The 20,625-nt window shown below is 45.6% G+C and overlaps 1 protein-coding gene across 2 annotated transcripts in view; it reads right to left on the reverse strand.

Moving 5' to 3' along the window:
- LOC137430378 (carbonic anhydrase 2-like) overlaps positions 1 to 20,625 on the reverse strand; it is a 43,356-nt gene that overhangs the window by 11,792 nt on the left and 10,939 nt on the right. For both annotated transcript variants that reach the window (XM_068121212.2, XM_078780591.1), the window contains exons 2-4: positions 19,422 to 19,460; positions 17,481 to 17,648; positions 4,563 to 4,708 (exon numbers count right to left, since the gene is read on the reverse strand). In XM_068121212.2, coding sequence (XP_067977313.1) covers positions 4,563 to 4,708; positions 17,481 to 17,648; positions 19,422 to 19,460 — 353 coding nt within the window. The remainder of the gene's footprint in view (positions 1 to 4,562; positions 4,709 to 17,480; positions 17,649 to 19,421; positions 19,461 to 20,625) is intronic.

Here is a 20,625-nt window from a genome sequence, read left to right on the forward strand (position 1 = left end):
ACAGGGGAGAGAGAGATTGGTTTCTGAACTACATAGTACCCATTCTGGTATTGTTATGATGAAAGCTATTGCAAGGTTTCATGTTTGGTGGCCTGGTATTGATTCTGAACTTGAATCTTGTGTTCATCGTTGTGATACGTGTAGGCAGCTCAGTAAGTCGCCAACGAAATCGCCGCTGAGCCTGTGGTCATGGCCTTCCAAACCTTGGTCCAGGATTCATGTTGACTTTGCAGGTCCGTTCTTAGGGAAAATATTCCTGTTGTCATTGATGCATTTTCCAAGTGGATTGAATGCTCTATCATGTCTACCAGCACTTCTGCTGCTACCATTGAGAATTTACGTGTCATGTTCGCTACTCACGGTCTACCAAATGTGTTGGTAAGTGGTAATGGTTCGTGTTTCACATGTCAAGGATTTCAGGAATTCATGAGGTTGAATGGCATCAGACATGTCCGTTCTGCTCCGTTCAAACCCGCTTCTAATGGCCAGGCAGAGTGTGCTGTACAGATCATCAAGCAAGGATTAAGGCATGTTACTCAAGGTTCGCTTCAAATGCGTTTGTCACGCATGTTGCTAGGGTATAGATCACGACCACATACCGTAACTGGAGTGCCCCCAGTAGAATTACTTATGAAGCGAGACCTCAAAACTGCACCCTCTCTTGTTCATCCTGACGTCAGTGAAACTGTTGCTAGCAAACGTCAGAGTCAGAAGTTCTATCATGATCGCATGGCTGTGTTGCGTGACTTTGCTGTAAATGATCCCGTTTATGTGCTAAACAATGGCCTTGGAGCGAAATGGCTGCCAGGTATAGTTCTTAACACGGAAGGCACCCGTGTTTTTTTGTGTCGAGCTGAAGGATGGGCGTATGTTTAGGAAACATATGGACCAAATCAAGCGGTGTTATATTGAGTTGGAGGAAAATGCAAATCCTGCGGTTCATCCAGTTATTGTTCCATTGTTCGAAAGAACAACTGTTGTTTCCGAGCCTGCATCTGAAGCCGTCAGTGATGCGTCTCCTCCCGAAGTTCCTGAACCTGTGCCTGCCGACAGTGTGGTACATTTGTCCATGTCACCTGGACCTGTGCCTGTAACAACTCCTCTGGGTAGGTCCTCCCGCACATCTAGACATCCAGACCGGTTGGATTTGTAATTAAAGGGGGAGATATTGTGATGTATGTGAGTCCAGTGTGCGCATGCGCGACACACAAGCCCAGGAACGTGGATCTGAGTGCAATGCCAATAAAGCGGATATAAAGTTGAGTGCCTTCATTGGTATGATTGTTCATGCTTCTAGACATCACAGGTGTCTGTCCCACACTAAAACATAAAATGCTCCTTGGAGAGAAAAAAATATTATGTAAACGTTGCTTCAAATTAAGCCAAACATATGAGAAAATTTAAATTTTTTCACTCAGACAAAAAATTGAACCTGGGCGGTGTATAGGCAACAGATCACTGCCTTGATCACTCCTGAAAATATTTGTTTTTCCTCTTTGCTGTTAAGAAATAAATATAATGTTACATTTTTGAGTTCTTTCAACCAGTGCAATACTAAAAGGCTCCCTTTTTTATATTGTGGTGTTTTACCATGGGCCATCGCTAGTAATAGATATTGTCGCGTGATCCACCTCGGTGAAGACCGGGAAATCACGGATAGCCAAAGCCAGCTTTAACTCCAAAGGCGTTCAGTTCAAATACGGATTTCACTATATATGCGCGAGAGGAAGAGAGAGGAAGAAGAAGCTGGAAGCTTTTACCTGACGCGATCTCCGAGCAGTTTTCAACCCTACAAAAGTAACTCAAACGAAAACGGCTTTTATGCACAAAAATAAACAGGTTTATTTTACGGAACCCGAGAACAAGAACGCGGTGGTAAATAAATTTCCTAAATTGGGATCCCTCACACCAGACTTACACACAGCCACAGGGATAATAAATGGAATGAAAATAAATGTGTAATTCGTTCACTTAGCTCAACTGGCTGAAGTATACTGTCAGGAATGGCGTCGGCCCCAAACTCGCCGTCCCAATGCGGCTCCGTTTGGCAGGAAAACAGCCCGACGATGGCGCGAAAACAGTCCTCGCTGCACGGTCCGTCTCACGCCACAGCACTCGTACTCTCATCAGCACACACTCGCACACATGCACCAGAAGCAAGAGTCGAGGGCAGAGGTGGGCGAGAGGAGCAAGAGGTTGAGGGCAAAGGAATCCAAGAGGGAGCAGAGGGAAGAGGTCCAGGCACGAAGGGATCCAAAACGAGAAGAAGAAAATGCCGGCCAGCCAGTTCTTTCATTGGCCATCTTGTGACATCAGCTGTCCTCTCCACCAATCAGCGCGCCGCTCCCTACTTTCCCCTGACGTCTTCGGTGGTACCTGGCCAATCGGCGCTCTGCTTACCCCTCAGCCTTCCTTCCACCAATCAGTGGCCAACGTATTGCCCACGCCTTGACCAATCATGAGTCCCTCCTTACCCTGGCCTTCCCGTTGGTCAACACCTGGCCCCAGGGTCGGCGTCATGGGGGGGCATTCACGGGCCATGCCCCCCCCAATGAGATATTGTGCCCCCCCAACCCGCAGGCCAAGCCTTTGGTGCCAAACTTTGCGTTTTATTAATTAATTTATATTTATCATATTAAAAGTGAAAATCCTTTCGCTAAATGAAATGAAATAAAAACAAAAATAAGAAAAGAAAAAAACACACCCTGTTGGTCATATTTGCATCAGGTCACATTTGAGGAAGTAGTATGCTCATTGACGAGGAGTTTAATAAGGTGTGGGACATGGCCACGGCTGCCAGCGCATCACTGAGACCCGCGATCCCCAAACGGAGACGCAAAGCGAACACGAATATGGATGAGTATGTCGTTATGGGAACTGCAGGACACAGGGATGATGACGAAAAAACAGAACTTCAGAAACTGTACGACAACACTATTGATTCAGTGCTTGGAGAGATGGATCACAGATTCAGCGAGCGGAACTCACACTTGGCTAGTGCACTTGTTGCACTGAATCCAGAAAGTGATACATTTATTGATGTAAAGGCTGTGAAGCATATTATGGACCTGTCACGATCGCCTATAATTGAGGCAGATTACGAAGTTGCTAAACAGTTTTTCAGCTCACAAAAACAATCACAGCCAATCGAGGGGGATTGGACTACACAGCACATCCTCTCAGAGTACCACACACATCTGATCGGAATGCCCAGTGTACTGACTGCTTTCAAACATGCCTCAACATTTGGCGCCTCCACAGCAATGTGCGAGAATTCATTCTCCACTCTGAGAAACGTATTTTCGGACCACAGACACGCAATGCTTCACAAAAGAAAGGCCCAGTTGGTTCAGCTAGCGTTTGAGAGGGACTTAACCCGAAAATGCACAACTGAGTGGAAGGACACCATTCTTAGGAGGTTCAGCACCAACACTCGCCGCCTGCAACTCTTCTGAAGGGAAGCCATGCGTTTAATTCACTTTAAGATGGCAGCCTTGGCTTTCATGATTATCACGCAAAATGCTGATGGATTTTTGGGTCTGTCTGCATTTATTCAGTGAGTGGAGAAAAATAGTCTATTTCAAATGATGGTCCAATGTGAGTGAAATAGTGAAAGTCCAAAGTGCAGTGAGTGAAAGAGTGAAAGAGTGAAATAGTGAAAGAGTGAGAGACAGAGACGTGGCTTGCACGTTGGCTATATTTTGTGCAGTGTGGAGGCACAGTGGTGTGTGTGTGTGTGTGCAAGAGAGAGACTTTGCAGCATGTTTTTAAATAATTGTAACTGGGTTGATGTGTTGATTGTTGACGGCAAACTCTTATCAAGCATTTACATCATAGATTGAGTTCTCGAACGGCATTTTGTGCCCGCCCCCCCGTGGTTACCCTAATGCCCCCCGATTAGATTTGTTCTGACGCCGACTCTGCCTGGCCCTGGCCCAATAGCGAGTCCTTCTTAGGCGTGGCTCCCGGCCTGCCTGTGCTTTGTGGTGACCAATCACGGCTCCCTTCTTACCTCAATCGGCTGGTGGCTGCGTGCCGATTGGCCCTCCCTACCATTGGTGTGATCTCCCCATCAAACCCTTTGACCAATCCGTCATGAAGTGGGCGTGGCCTCAGGGGACCTGAACAATGTTTTATCGCCATGTTGGCGCAATGCGTGGGCGCTTCCTTCCTGCACTTCCGGTGAGTTTTATTGTGGGGGTGGAAGTGGAATTTAATTTGTACGTGTGTGCTAATGGGCCTGTCTAGTGTCTATTGGTGTCGTGCCATACGGGACAAAGGATAAATCACAAGGTCTCACGAACAGGGGAATTAACATAATCCCTACTCTAGTTAACACAAGGCCATCCTCGTATGACCACAAATATACGAGCTTAATCCGACATCTGGGCTAAACAGGTCCTCTAATTATGTACATCAAAATGGTTTTTCTTCTTCACGACAGTCGGAGCATGATACATACACAGATCTACCTGATCTATATATCACTCTACCCCAAAATTCTTAACAATATTAAAGGAAGAAGAAGAATAAGGTAAAGAATCTGTGGAACGATGTATTACCTCCATAGGAAATTGCAGCTTGTTCAGTGAATGCTCAGAGCCCGGCTTGGCTGCCGAACCCCAGTGGAAATGAAACTGAATTGCATGGTATGGGCCGTTAAGCCCAGCACCACTCAGGACCATTCCTGTGGGCAAAGATGCCACCACTGTGGCACCACATGATGCATCAATGCACAACCCCGGCTCAACAGTACCTGACCCCACTACACACACGTAATCGTTTCAAAAATATATACAAGACCCCCTTCTCAGTAATAGTTGTCCTCAATAGTGGGGTGGCGAACCCAAGGTTTTGATTAAATCCGACACTGCAGATGAAAAGCCTGAAACTTGCCACAATGTACTTTTAACCAATTCTGAACATTTTCAGATACGTATCCAAATTATCAGCGCCCATGGAGGTCGTGGGAGGAACTAATTTTTAATTCTGTCATAGTGTGGGAGGTTGTGCACAAATGCCCATAATAAACATTATAATATGATTGTAGTTAGGTCCAAAACTTCAATTCCGTGACCATTTTCTGGCTAGTAAGGTTTGACGATTGATTTGACTTCTATTGACATTTTATAACAAAAATAGCCTCTATGTCCCTCCCAAAAATCCCGGCATTTTTCGCCAGAGGCCCGAATCCAAGATGACCGCCGGCACTATCTTGAAAAATTAAGTTTTGAACCAGAACACCTAGAATCACGTACAAAGACACTTTTTTGGGTAATTTGACCACGAGGATTCCGAATCTGACATTAGTTTGACGTTATGACATTATTTTGACCCAGAAATCCAAGATGGCCACCATCCAGTAGAGCGAAAATGCAACTTTTAAATGGGAGAACATATGATCATGAATTAACACATTATTTTGGCTAAATCTATACTGGCCACGGAATTGAGGTCCTGATTAGTTAATTGCTATTTTCTTGTTTTTTATTTGTCTGTGTGTGTAATGTCATATACTTATTTCTGTCTTTCCAGGGAGTATACGAGCGAATGAGATGGCACTGAGAAGCGCAGTATTCAGAAGATAGCTGTCAAGAGAATGTCCACCGTTCCGTGTGTCCTCCAGTGTGGCGGGCTTTTCAATGAAGCCACTGATGTCGTTACCTCCGTTGAGAGTTGGGAAAATCTCAAGAAAAAAGCCCTGTTATGGAGCGGTCTTGACAAGTTCGGAGACGTTTATGCAACAGTCAATTGGGATAATGGTCCTGGCAGACAATGTGTCCATAAATCATGTAGGCTGACCTTATGGAATGCTAATAAACTGGAGCAGGCCAAGACAAGACAGAAAAAACGAGAAGTCAAGGAATGCCAATCTCAGTCTTCGTCCATGTCTGAGGCTTTCCCCCCGGCTGCTTCTCCACCTGCCAAGCGGCTGCGATCAAGTGTAGAAGGGCTGATACATGAAAAAACAAAATGTGTCTGGTGCTGTAAACCGGAGTCGGCAAAGCACCCAGAATCAAAGCTGTCCCTGATTTCGTATGATAATGCATGGGCAACGTTCAAGAGTCACACGGTGGTCCTCGAAGATCAGAGCATGCGAGACAGAATCAACTGTGTGATCGATTATGCAGCTGATGACCCATATGCGATTGAGATCAGATATCACAACAAATGCTGGTTGAAATATGTGCGTAGTTACCAGAAAATGAGTGAAGATGACAAACTCCCACGCATGCACAATGTCAATCTCCCTGAGGCTCAGACTATCTTCTTTGACCACATCAGAACAGTTATCTTTGAGGAACGTGAGCTAAGGTCACTACAGAGCCTCCTCAAAGACTACAGCTCTATCATATCTCGGTATGGCTTCTCAACATCCAGCATCAAGTCATCCTTTATCAAAGATATCCTGACCCGGGAGTTTGAGGGCAAGATCGGCTTCCACTCCCGCCCTCAGAGAAACCAGAGCGACCTAGTCTATGACACGTCTGGGGGTGGTTCATATGTTGAAGCAGCACTCTCCGCCATCAGTGTTGGCAGTGAACAACTGGTGCACAATGTGGCTAAGCGGCTCAAGGATGATGTCAAGTCAATCAAACCCATCCCATGGCCGCCAAGAGTCGAGGAGCTAGAAGAGGAGGAAGAGCTCTCGCCTCTCATGGTGCAGCTGCTATCTGCTTTGCAGGGGAAGAAGGAGGTAGATCTGTCTCCCAGCACACTCTCTCTCACCTCTCTCATCACGCAGTACATTACAAAGTGACCCACCACTACCGCCATCAATGCCACCGTCACCCTTCATGGGATGACTCGCAGCAAGGAGCTTATTGACTCTTACTACAAGCTGGGCATGGGGATCAGCTACCCGAACGTGCTTCTCCTACGTGACCTCTGGACCATGCATGACCTCGAGCGATGTTTGATCTGTCCTGATGAGATCGCTGAGGGAGAACCAAGCATTAGTATCATTGACAATGATGACTTTACCAACGACACGTTGACAGGAGGGGGTACTGCACACCGCTGTAACTGGATGTTTCTGCAGCGTCTAGAACGTCTTGTACCGGATTATGAGGCTAACATCCAGGATGAGCAAACACGCATCACAGACGCAAAGACTGTGTCACAGGCACTAACTGAGAAGGCATCTGAGATGCAGGTAGTTAAGCCGTATAGGACGATAAAACGTGGGGAGCCTCCCATCCGGCCAAAGCCCACTATGTTCTCATCAAGTACAAAGCATCAGTGCAAGCGGAGCATTTTTCATGCCCTTGCTCGTGTGGACGTGGATGGTGACCGCCCTGATGCAGCTGAGCAGGCTATCCCTTCATACAATGGGTTTTATGCTGGTTTAAATGCGGAGCAAGGGAAGAGCAAGGCTTATTTTCATATGTCCTACAATCAACCGCCCAACAAGTCAGTTGTGAATGACATCATGGACAAGCTTTCTATCATCATTGCCACCAAGCACATGCCTTTCGCCTTCTTAGTGGGAGATCATCCCGTGTACGTCCTCATTACCCTGCTCAAGGCCGAGAACCTAAAGAAATACCATGACATTGTGCCCTTTCTAGGTCCCTTCCATACACAGTGTGTGATGATGAGTGCTATATACAAGCGCTACAACGGGAGTGAGTTAGGAGATGTACTCGTGGCAGCAGGAGTTATTGCCGAGGGCTCCGTTGATCGTGCGCTGAAAGGCAAGCATTACAAAAGGGGGCTGCGTTGCTTGAGGCTTATGTATGAGGCGCTCATGAGTCAGCTGGTGCAGGAGAGGCTCGTGCCCTGCCTGGCTGATGAGACGAGGGAGAACCTCGAGTTTCTGAGAGATACTAGTCTTTCCCAAGAATCCCGTGCTGCTGCTCATGCAGCACTGGAGGAGGATGCTGACCTGGACAGCCTTATCACTAACTTATTCATCCATGTGGAGGCCAGTGACATGGCAGCCTACTGGAGGGACTTCCTGTCCATGACAGATGCACTAATGCAGAATGTCCACGCAGTCCATATCTGTAACTGGGACGAGTACGTCAGCTCTCTGCGCGCCATGCTGCCATGGATGGTAGCGTACGACAACAATAGGTATGGGAGGTGGCTATCTGACTTCTGGGCAATGCTGACAAATCTCCCTGCTGATCAGGTCACCTTCCTTCGTACTGACTTCGCTCAGTCCATCACAGGCAACCCCTACTCCAACATGGCCTGGGACATGTGGATCGAATGCACCATGAACAAGGGCAGCAAAATGAAGTCTGGCTGGCTCTCCATCCTCAAGAATGAGAAGCAGCTGCTGGTGCACTCCAGAAATGTGAACAATGTAGCCCAGATCCGGGCGGCTCATAATGCCCTGGCCAACCGAAAAAAAGCCAAGAGGAAGCACATTGAATGTGGCCCAAAACGAATGCGAGAAGATGAGCAGTGCGTGCAGGACCTGGTAGCCTGCATACATGAGTTTGACTCCTTTCCATTCAACCCATCCTCACCCACACTCCGCACCCTACAGTCAGCCATGCCTGCCTCTAACGAGCTCGTTGTGGACTTCAATTCTGCCCATGCTGCAGGGGAGGAAAAGTTGACCAGCTTCTTGTAGGAGCGGGTATTCAGTAAGAATACCTCCCTTCATGCACCTGTCCCTCTGAGTAAACGCTTGACATTTGCCAAGATGCCAGACACGGAGAAACCCAGGGAGGAACTCAAAACGAGAGCTGCTGAAATGGAGCAGAATGCTCTCAAGGCAGTGATCAACCTGGTTGAGGTCAGTCATCTTGTGGACCTCACTGAGTTGCTGGAACATCGTGTTGTTGAGGAGTGTGTGGCTTTATTCAACTCCAACGGAACATACAGGAAGACACAGAAGAGTAAGCTCATCCAGAAACTCTCTCTGCAATCTGTAGATCTGCAGGAACCCTACACCGCTCTCATCGACATGGGCATGATTTGGAGGATGGCAACTCCATCAGCAGAGGATCGACAGACGCAACATGGCACCCCATACAAGTGGTCAGACTATGTCCACAAGGTGTCTTCCATCATCCTTGCCCGCCATGGTGATGCTGAACGTATCTTCTGTGTGAATGACCCATATGACACACCATACTCTACTAAAGATGACGAGCGAGACCTGCGGGTACAGGGTAAGGCACATATACCCAACACCTACATGAAATTGAATGACCCCTTCCCTTCTGCCCAAGCATTCAAAACACTTCTATGTAGCGTCAGCAACAAGGGGCGGATGCAAAAGCTGATATGCACCTACCTGACAGACCTTGCAGAGAGTGTTGATGCAGAGATTGTCTACTCTGTTGGCTCCCACTGCACCAATTTGTCAACCCAGCAACCAATGGAGAACTACAGCTTTGACCAGTCTGAGGCTGATACTGTCCTCTTTTCTGCTTACGCAGTTCTGCGTGAATCAGGCTACAGTGGCCCTGTTGTCATTGATACCGCTGATACCGATGCCTATGTCGCGGCAGCAGTCATCTCGCAGCAGCTGCCCGGAAAGCTCTGTATCAAGAGGAAGAAGGAGACTATCTTATGTCATGGCCTGGTTAATGACGAGATGGCAGACTGTATTGTGCAGCTGCACTGTATGACAGGCTGTGATGCCAACTCAGGCTTCTATGGCAAGGGTAAGAAGTTGGTGTATGACCGGGTGGCGAAGAGCCCTGTGGCTCGACGGCAGCTCTCGCTGTGTGGAGATAGCCTTGACCTTGAGGAGGAGGTGCTAGAGGAGCTCTTCCAGTTCACACGACATGTCATCTATGGCGACGAAAAGAGTAGCACCATGGCTGAGGCCCGTGCAGCAAAGTGGAAGACACTGAAAAACAAATCATTTATCCGTCTCCTTCCAGATGCAGACAGCCTACGCCAACACTGCCTCCGAGCAAACTACTTGGCATATCTTGTGCGTCATCCCTCCAAGAAACACCACCCCTCGCCACTCGGACATGGCTGGGAGCTGGTGGGTGGTCGCCGTCGCCCTGTCCGCCACACGCAACCTGCTCTCCCGACACATCTACCTGCACCAGGGCCAGCTGAAGAGAGTGAGGAAGATGAGAGCCAGGAGGGGAATGAGGAGCGAGATGATGATGTACAAAGGCGGGGAGATTCATCGGAATCTGATGATTCAGATTCTAGTGAAGCAGAATGCTCTGATTCGGACTAATCATATAATTAAAGGTCATATTGATTAATTACTTCATTTGAAAACTGTTCAAGTCACAGCTATTAAAAATAGCTTATTTTGAAGTGTAATGAGTTTACTTGTCATGCAATCATCAATTACTTTACTGCAAGACATCCTTATGGAGGTAGTTTCTTTAACATGTTTAAGTACAAAAGTTGCATTTTCACTCTACTGGATGGTGGCCATCTTGGATTTCTGGGTCAAAATAATGTCATAACGTCAAACTAATGTCAGATTCGGAATCCTCGTGGTCAAATTACCCAAAAAAGTGTCTTTGTACGTGATTCTAGGTGTTCTGGTTCAAAACTTAATTTTTCAAGATAGTGCCGGCGGTCATCTTGGATTCGGGCCTCTGGCGAAAAATGCCGGGATTTTTGGGAGGGACATAGAGGCTATTTTTGTTATAAAATGTCAATAGAAGTCAAATCAATCGTCAAACCTTACTAGCCAGAAAATGGTCACGGAATTGAAGTTTTGGACCTAACTATTGTGTGTCTTATAATATGGTTGCTACAAGATTTTTTTAAATGATAGAAACACATTTTTATTACTATAAGAATTGTTCCACTTGCATTTCAGGATTTGTTAGATGTTAATTTATGAAAACTTGTAATAGTAATAGGTATCCATGTGTCAACAACCACGATTAGTGTAGTTTGAACAACCTTAGGTCGATACCACGTTAGCCTATGCACAATGCATGCATGTCTATTACAGGTGAAATTAATTTACTGTTGTTTTATGGTCACATTGAGATACGGGTGCAATGTCAGTACCTTCTGGTAGACCGCAAACTGTTTCTTAACGCATGCCTAGTCAATCCTGATGAGTTCCTTTCACAGTAAGAGGGCAGTGCACTTCCGCCAAGCCTTATAGCACCTGCACGGACACCTGCATGCCTTTTACAGTTTTACAGCTTGAACGCATTACCAAATATCCATAAGGAGGGTATTCCCAATTACCGCTCACTGTGTCTTGTATCAATGGTCCATCATATGATTTGTCGAAGTTTGTTGCCAACATACTAAAATCACTTGGAAGAAAAGCTGAACGTCTCGATGACTTTGTGAAAAAAAATAAGACTACCACAATCCATCCACATGAATCCATGGTGTCTTTTGACACCATATCGTTATTGCAATAACTGCATCGAGAATGTGACCCATCGACATCAGCAAACTCGTGGAATCTTATTTTGAGATGCTTCACCAAACTTTTACTGCGGCCATTTTCAGTTGTTGTTTGTTTTGGGGGTTTTCTGACTTGTCTCCTCTTCAGCAAGTGGAATGCATACTCAATTTGATTTAAATCAGGAGATTGACTTGGTCAGTCTAAAACCTGATATGAGAACTTCCCCCCGATGAACTCCTTGGTCGCATTGGCAGTGTGTTTTGAGTCATTGTCTTCTATATGGTGAAGCGCCACCCAATGAGTTTGGAGGCATTCTCTTGTACATAGGCAGACAAAATGTTTCTGCACACTTCCAAATTCATTCTGCTGCTGCCATCATTAGTTATATCATCAATAAAGATGAGTGAGTCGGTTTCAGAGGGAGCCATGCAAGCTCAAGCCATGACACTATCTCCACCATACTTCACAAGTATGCTTTGTATGCTTTGCTTTGGATCATATGCAGTTCTTTCCTTTCTTCACACTTTCACATTTCCATCGCTTTGGTAAAACTTTATCTTGTTCTCATCTGTTCATAAAACGTTGTTGCAGAACTCACTGTCTCACCTCTCTACTTCTTAGCAAATTCTAATCTGATCTTTTCCATTTTTGGTGCTGATGAGAGGTTTCCATCTTGTTGTGTAGCCTTTGTAATTCTGCTGTCAAAGTCTTCTGCAAATGGTACATTGTGATACTTTCACCCATCACCCGTGCACTCTGGAAGTTGTTGGTGATGTCACTGACAGTTGTTTTGGGGTTTTTCTTCACAGCTCTGATAATATTTCTGTCATCAACTCCAGTTGTTTTCCTTGGCCAACAATGGCCATTGTCTATTGCTAAGTACACTAGTGATTTCTTTCTTTTTCAAGATATTCCAAATTGTTGTATTTGCTCTGCCCAATTTTGTGCTATGATTCTAATTGAATTATTCTGCTCTTTCAGGTTCCAAATTGCTTGCTTTTCCTTTACTAGGGCATGCCCGTACTATATATAAGCTAGGACGTGCCCGTACGTGGGTGCCCGTTCCTTGCCAAAAAAAAAAAAAAAAAAAAATTTGTGTAGGGGTGTGTGTGTGTAAACATCCTAGGGCGTGCCCGTACGTGGGTGCAAAAAAACATGCGTGCAAACAACAACAAAAAAAAACTTTGAAACCACGTGGCAGTAACGACCACAGAACCCCCCCCCTCTATTTACATGAATGGTTTGGTCCATTCGCAACGACCACAGAACCCCCCCCTCTATTTACATGCAATGGTTTGGTCCAAAGCGAACGGTTTGGTCCATTCGATGTGATTCGATGATTCGATGTGAATGGTTTGGTCCATTCGCAACGACCACAGAACCCCCCCCTCTATTTACATGAATGGTTTGGTCCATTCGCAAAGCCAAAGCGAACGACCACAGAACCCCCCCCCTCTATTTACATGAATGGTTTGGTCCATTCGCAAAGCCAAAGCGAACGACCACAGAACCCCCCCCCCCCCTCTATTTACATGAATGGTTTGGTCCATTCGCAACGCCAAAGCGAACGGCGAACGGCTAAATCGCCATAGCTCGGTAAGTACTTGTCCGATTAATTTAAAACCTTGAAAAGGCACATCCTCGGGTCCCCGGCAATATACCTGGCAAGTTTCAAGTATATCGGACCGGTAGTTGTCGAGAAACAGCGGTCACAGACAAACGTACAAACGTACAGAGATTACTGGAATTATAGATAGATAGACAGTTCTCTAGTCTTCATGTTGGTTTATGCCCACTGACTCCAAAGGCAAAATCCCAAGGGAAAAGCAAAGGCTAAAACCAAAACTAGACATTTCACAGCTCTTTCATGTGTGAACAATCAATGCAACAAGAAACAGCTGCCAGTCATTTGTTCCTATACTTATGCGAACCTAAAATGGGAGTTTTTTTTTTTCTTTTTTTCCTGAACATAAAAAGTGTTATTGTTCTACAATGGTAAAACATATATGCATAGAAATACCAAGAAATAAAAGCAGACCTTCTGTACTCTTGCTTCATATTCATATTTTGATCTCAATTCCAAATTTCTTGAGGATATAGCAATAATAACAAATTTGACTTCCCTGTTCCAATACTTATGGAGGGCACTGTATATATATATGTATATATGTATATATATATATATATATATATATGTATGTATATATATATATATATATATATATATATATATATATATATATATATATATATATATACACATACATACTATATTAGCACATGCATCAAGCTCACGAGGTGCGTACTCGGACCTGCCGCCACTACTGATTCTGAGGCCCCCGGACTACAGATAACTCCACGGCCCAAAGGTTGTCAACCAACTGCGGACATTGGCAAAAGCAATTACACCAAGCAGGGTCCTCACGTCCACAACCACATTACCAACTCATTAGTACAATTACTTAAGCTGGGGTCCATCCCCTCAACATGCACCCGAGTACTTATTATGGCTGAGCGGGACCATAGGTGCAGCATTGGATAATTGCAGAGCCAATCTGTGGGGCAAAACTCCCATCTATCTATTACGTATGCACTATATCAGATCAATGAAAGAAAGGACACAAACGAGCAGGTTTGGAAATGTAACAAATATTTATTTACAGAAACAAGCAATGATCATTAAAGCACGTATTTATATCGGAAAGCAATTATCACGGAATCAAAGGTGAAAGGCAAAAAGACACAAAATACTTACCCCTAATACACATTTCCCCTTATACAGACTTATTTATACACTCGAGGCATGATTTCATCATTCATCCAGGAAGAAGAGACGGGTGGAACAGAAAGAGGCAGTTCAGAGTATTGGTTTGACTTCTCACTTCCCTCATGCAACCAAACGTGGTTGTGTTTGGTGAAATATTGTGAGAGTTGGGTTAGGGGGTGAGGGGTTTGGCGGTGGAGTGTCAGTGTTGTGTAGGAAGTGTGTGGTGCAAGTGTATATGGAGCTGCACGATAACCCAGAGACTTCACCGTGCCCTTGGATTATGGGCCGCTTGCCTCCGGCGCCGGCATGACTAGCTCCTGCACCTCGTACCCTAGCGCAGCCTGGTCCAACACAACCCCTGCAATCTCTGAGTCAGCAGTCTGAGATGTTCTTGCGACCCTGGTGCATCGACAAACAGCCACAAACCAGTGGAGTCCTGGCCTATATAAGTATCACACTGGATGTGGCTTCAAGAGCATCTTTCTCATTGATGTGTGCTGACAAGGGAGGGTGCAGCGATGGGGCTATGGGAAATCCCCACGTTGTTATGACTAAAGGCCACAGGCCTTCCCACCCTGCCCCTTATGCGCCCAGCAGCGAGGGAGTGTCATCGCTCCCTCCCTTGTGTGCAAACACTTGAATGGCCCATTGGCCCAGTGTTCACCGTCCATTTGCCAAACAATTTGCACACGCAAATGTTCCTTGTAGGGTGCGTGTTTTTGTGGTTCTTTGTGGGTTGTGGGAAGGTAATTTGACCTGTCTGGACGATTAATTGTCTAACGGTGAGGGATCCACTCGCCCATACAGGTTCTGATGGAGGTTGGTGGTGATTTGGAGACAGAGCGAGTACAGGATGGATGGACGGATGGTTGTACATGAATTATAAAATAATGAGGGTTCAGAATGGAGAGGGAATAACCAAGTGAGGAGTATGAATGCACAGATGGACCGAAGGATGTGAATAAACCCACAGCAGGGTTGGAGGATATTCTTACGGATTCGTCACCTCCGTTGTTGTGGTTTTCATCCACTGTAAACATTTTTGATTCCATGTACTATTATTGTTGTCGTTTAAGGGAAATAGAGATTACTATTTTCAAAAGGTAAAAAAGTTAATGTTTTAAATGAAACCGAAACCGGACGACGACGAAGAGGAAGAGGAGGAAGAGAAGGCGGAGCGAGCGAGTCGGACAAGAAGCCGAGCTGCTTCAAGGTCCTGAGCGAACGTTGGCGAACGAGGGTTACGTGTGAACTTTGGGCTTCCTGGGAAAGGGATTCCTGTGACAGAGTTGTTATTGCTGTGACAGATAAACCTGCATGACAGGTTTTGCAGTTGATTCCGAAGAGAATCATCAGAGTGCCGTTACGCCATGAGAACGGGCCGTCGGCCATTTTTACCTTGCGCAGGATTTGCGCTTCGCTCAAGGTTTTTCACTTCGCTTCAACCATTTTCACCGCATTCAGACGTTAATCTGGTGTGTGTGTGTGTAACGTGGCTTTTGAGTGGGAAATCTGCGGTTCGCTGATTGGGAGCCGTGAAACGTCCATACCCGAGGGTGTGATTTCCCAGTCGCCTTGAGGGCACCTTTGCGCAGCTTTGGCAGCGTGACTGTGACTGTCATCCGAACGGGATTCTGGTCTCGATTAGACATCGTTCTGACGATCACTGGAGCGGATTGATTTTGGCTTGATGCCGGAATAGAGACATTGGGAATGTTCTTCTTTTCGCTCACTTGGGGCACAGTGAGTTATATTGTGGGAAATTTGGCAGACTGCAAATTTTCCATCAATAACTGGAAATCCCCCACTGCTCCCCTCCCCCAAGGTGTCCCCCAAGGTTCAGTTCTTGGCCCCCTCCTCTTCTTCATCCTTTACCTGTCCCCGCTCGGTCACTTAATCCACCGTCATGGTCTCCAATTCCACTGCTTCGCCGATGACATCCAGCTTTTCATCTCCACCAAGTCCGTCTCCACCGACACCCACTCTATCCTGACAAACTGCATCACTGAAATAAAATCCTGGCTTCAAATCAACTTCCTCAAGCTTAACTGTGATAAATCTGAAATAATCATCATTGGCCCAAAAACGCTCACAAAATCCACCCATAACTTTGCCCTCAACATCGACGGTATCCCAGTATCCACCTCCCCTCACATCCGGAATCTTGGCGTCATCTTTGACCAAACCCTTTCCTTCGACAAATACACTAAACAGATCACAAAGTCAGCCTTCTTTCACCTGAAAAACATTGCCGTCTCCGCTCATCCCTCTCCTCCACGGCTGCAGAAACCCTCATCCACGCCTTCATCACCTCCCGTCTGGACTACTGCAATAGCCTCCTCTATGGTTCACCCTCAAAAATCACCAATAAACTCCAATACATTCAGAACTCCGCTGCCCGTCTACTCACCCATTCCCGGACCCGTGACCACATCACCCCCGTCCTTTACAAGCTTCACTGGCTCCCCATCCCCCAGAGAATCCAGTACAAAATCCTCCTCTTGACATACAAAGCCCTCCATAACCTGGCCCCATCCTACCTGGCTGACCTCCTCTCCAGACACACTCCCACCCGCAACCTCCGCTCTGCTGGTACCAACCTCCTGACCCCCTCCATCCGGACCAAATTCAGATCCTGGGGGGACAGGGCCTTCTCCATCGCTGCTCCCACCCTCTGGAACTCACTACCTCACACCATCAGAGACTCCTCCTCACTCACCACATTCAAAACATCACTAAAGACCCACCTGTTCAACACTGCATTCAACATTCAACCCACAGCATTTAACCCCTGACTATGTCTTCTCCTTCTCCCTCCTTTTGCTTTAAATATTTCCCTATTGATTCTTGTCTTTTTGCAATTGTTGTTTTCATGTATTGTTATGCATTATGTTTGCCACTCTGTCAAAGCGCCTTTGGGCTTCTGGAAAAGCGCTATACAAAATAAATGAATTATTATTATTATTATTATTATTATTATTATTGTACGAACCTGATGGTACCATCATAGGAAATATATATTGGTTGTACAATTGATTACTATTGTTGTTGTACTGTTATTCTTGTGTGATCTTAATACAATACTTGTTTGTTGGTAACAATTGGTGTGGTTTCACCATTGATCTTTGACATATAGAATAACACATCTTTCTGCCGTGACTCCTCTCGGGGCTCGGGGGTACACCGTGACCGGGGTTTGGGGAGGAGCACATAACAATATATACATATGAGGCAGAGGGTAGTTAAAATTTTTTTAAATCTGACTTGTACAGAGCAATCTGAAACAAGAGGGAATGCCAATTCAGGCAAGTGACAAGATATGAGATATTACAAACAAGTCAATGGCTCTATCAACTTTTCACAGATAATAAACACATACACCAGCACATTGCTTACCAGAATGTCCGTCATTTTGAAGGTTCCATGAGCTCAAACTTATTGTGTCATATCCTGTTAGTGTAATCGGTGGGAATTCAGCAAAGGTTCCAAGGAAAGTGTCCAGGTCCACAGGGGATTGTCGAAGACCAGCACAGGTCTTATATCCTGAACTCCAATTGTTTGGGCCTAAAGGAGTAGGCAGACTGTATAAAAAATAAATAATGTATAATAATAAATAAATAACAGTGCAGTAATCTAAAGATGAAAATTTAACAACTAAATCATAACTGGAACAGGAGATTGTTTACATCGTTGAGTTCTTATTTGGGGCATGCGCAACTGTCGAATTTCTAGCTGGATCTAAGGGAAAAGTTTTAGTTGGATTTGGAATGTCGGAGAACTTCCGCATTAACTTGGGTTTGAGGCAGCAAAGCGCACTCAGCCCACAAATGTTAGTTATGGTGATGGAACTCGTCAGCAGGAAGATCAGCATGAAATGCATTCTCAAGAAACTGCTGTAAGCAGATGATCTGGCGGCAGTAGCAGGAAGCAATCATGAGGTACAAGAAGCACTAGAGGGGTGGAAGGAGGCATTTGAGAAGCAAAGATGAACCTGTAGATTATGAAGGTAAGGTGGGTCGGACATTAGAGACAACAATTATTGAACATCTGGTTAGAAGGGAAGGAGATAAGGCCCCGGCCGCACTATGGTTACAACCTGTGACAAAATCCGGTAACGGGACAAAATCCGGTAACGGGACAAAATCCGGTAACGGGCCAATTGGGAAATAGAGTTGTGTATCTATGTGGAACTGTCATCTATGATGCTTAGAAGTACAGAGGACGATAAAGGTGGGTGTGAATGTATGGAGGAAAGTGGACGGTTTGATGGTAGATGGGACGATATTGAGAAATTTGAAAGGGAAAGTCCTGAGGTCATTGTAAGGTCAACATACCTATACCGTCTGGAGATGGTGGCACTGTCAGCAACAGGGGCTGCACGTCTGCGAGAACAACCGAGTCAGGTGGATTGCAAGATTTAAGAGGATGGATAGAAAGAGGATGGACGAATTGAGGGAGGCGATTGTGTGCAAGTGAGTTTGACAGGAGAATTGGGAAAGAGCCGGCTGAAATGGGCAGGACACCTGCTGCGGTTTGAAGAAGATAGACTTCCGAAGAGAGCCGATGTGTTGAAAGAGGGAGGCAGGAGAAAAAGGGGTAGACGGAGGTTGAGATGGCAGGAATAAGGTGAAGAGGGAAGGGAGGTATGTCAGAAAGGTGGATGGAGTAGATAGAGATGGCTGGTGATAGAGGGTGGTGGAGGAGTGTCAAACATAGCCAATGGAAATCTGACGTAACAAGCCCGGGCAGTGTATGATCAGCAGAGGCCCTTAGATGTCTTAGATGATAAGAGGATATCTTGGATGGCAATGCCCACCAGAAAACCAAGATGGTGGCCATATTATTTTGTCTGAGTGCCATGGTCGGAGGGGTCAAGCGACAAATGTGGGTGGGGTCGAGAAGCTGTCCGACCAATGATTGCACATTTCAAAAATGGACGCCCAACAAGAATCAAAACAACAATGCAGAGCTCTTTTAGACCTGCAACATGTCCCAGGTGAAAATAGGCTCGGACAATAAATGTCTGCAAGTATAACAAATCTTCAAAATGTACTCTTCTTCTTCAAAATAAAACTATATATACAGACACACACACACACACACACACACACACACACACACACACACACACACACACACACACACACACACACACACACACACACACACACACACACACACACACACACACACACACACACATATATATATATATATATATATATATATATATATATATATATATATGTATTCACCTCCACAAAGACATTATTGCTATTAGCACAAGCTGTAAAGTGTTATGAGGATGCATATATGGAGGACCGACTCTGTACATACCACATGATTTTGCTGAATCGTAGCACCAAGGGGTTCCTCCTGTGGGTTATGAAATAATATTAAGGAAAATAAATATAGTATAAACTATAAAGAATACATTTAGGACAGATCATGAATTCTAAACCATTTCCATGTGGTGAATATTTTTATTAATTATATATTATAATTTGTGTATACTTTAACAAAATAATTACCTCACACTTCCGAAAGTGAACGGAGGTTATGCTTTCACCCCTGTCTGGCTTTGCTTTTTTGTTTGTCTGTGAGCAGGATATATCAAAAGGTGGTAGGAGTACTCATTCGGACGAAATTTGGTGGACAGGTTGTGTGTGTGTGACAAGGACAACATGATTCGATTTTGGTTCAGGTCTGGATCCAGATTTGACCTATCAGTGAGATACAAAACGTAAACTGTTCACCTGGTGGAGGTATGCTCTTTACCTAGTGTAGTTCTATTTTGAATATGAAGTACTGATTTCACCCTCGGACACACTCCTGCACCGTATTACAGTAGGTGTGGTACAGTGCTGTACTCTAATTTCTCTCTCGTACCATTGATAAATGATAATGTGCTCATGAGTGAGTCCGATGAGCGATGACTCGAATTGACAACGAGCAAAACATAATTTGTTAACTCTGGAAGCTGAGAGGAGGGATGGGGAGTAGGGGGAGCAAGGATAGGGGGCGAGGAGGAGTGGGGGAGTGATGAGGTGGGGGGGAGGGTTGGGTGAGCAAGGATGAGGAGAAGTGAAGAAGTGGAGGGAGAGAGGGAGAGAGTGGGAGGGTGGGAGAGAGAGAGGAGCTGTAGGAAGGGAGGAGGAGGCAGGGGAGAGGGGAGGAGGGGGAGGGGAGAAGGGAGGAGGGGGAGGGGAGGGGGAGGGGGAGGGGAGAGGGGAGGAGGGGAGAGGAGGATGGCAGGATGAGGGGACGGGTAGGGGAGGGAAAGGCAAAGGCAAGGGGGAGAGGAGGGGAGGGAAAGGGGTGAGGGTAGAGGACAAGGCCTATTAGAAAAGCCAGAGGAACATCTAAACATTGCACCGTGTCGTCACCCGACGTGGTAAATCAATCAAAATTGAATATATTTTCATATAATTTGTTTTCACCGAGAGTTTATCTATCATAGCGACTACCAGGAATGAAAACAATTTGAATCAGAGTTTAAAATGAGGGTGAGGCCATTCAAAGCAAAAATCCACATTTTCAC

The sequence above is a fragment of the Myxine glutinosa genome, chromosome 6 (genome assembly GCF_964187855.1).
Source record: "Myxine glutinosa chromosome 6, kmMyxGlut1.1, whole genome shotgun sequence".
NCBI classification, from domain to species: domain Eukaryota; kingdom Metazoa; phylum Chordata; class Myxini; order Myxiniformes; family Myxinidae; genus Myxine; species Myxine glutinosa.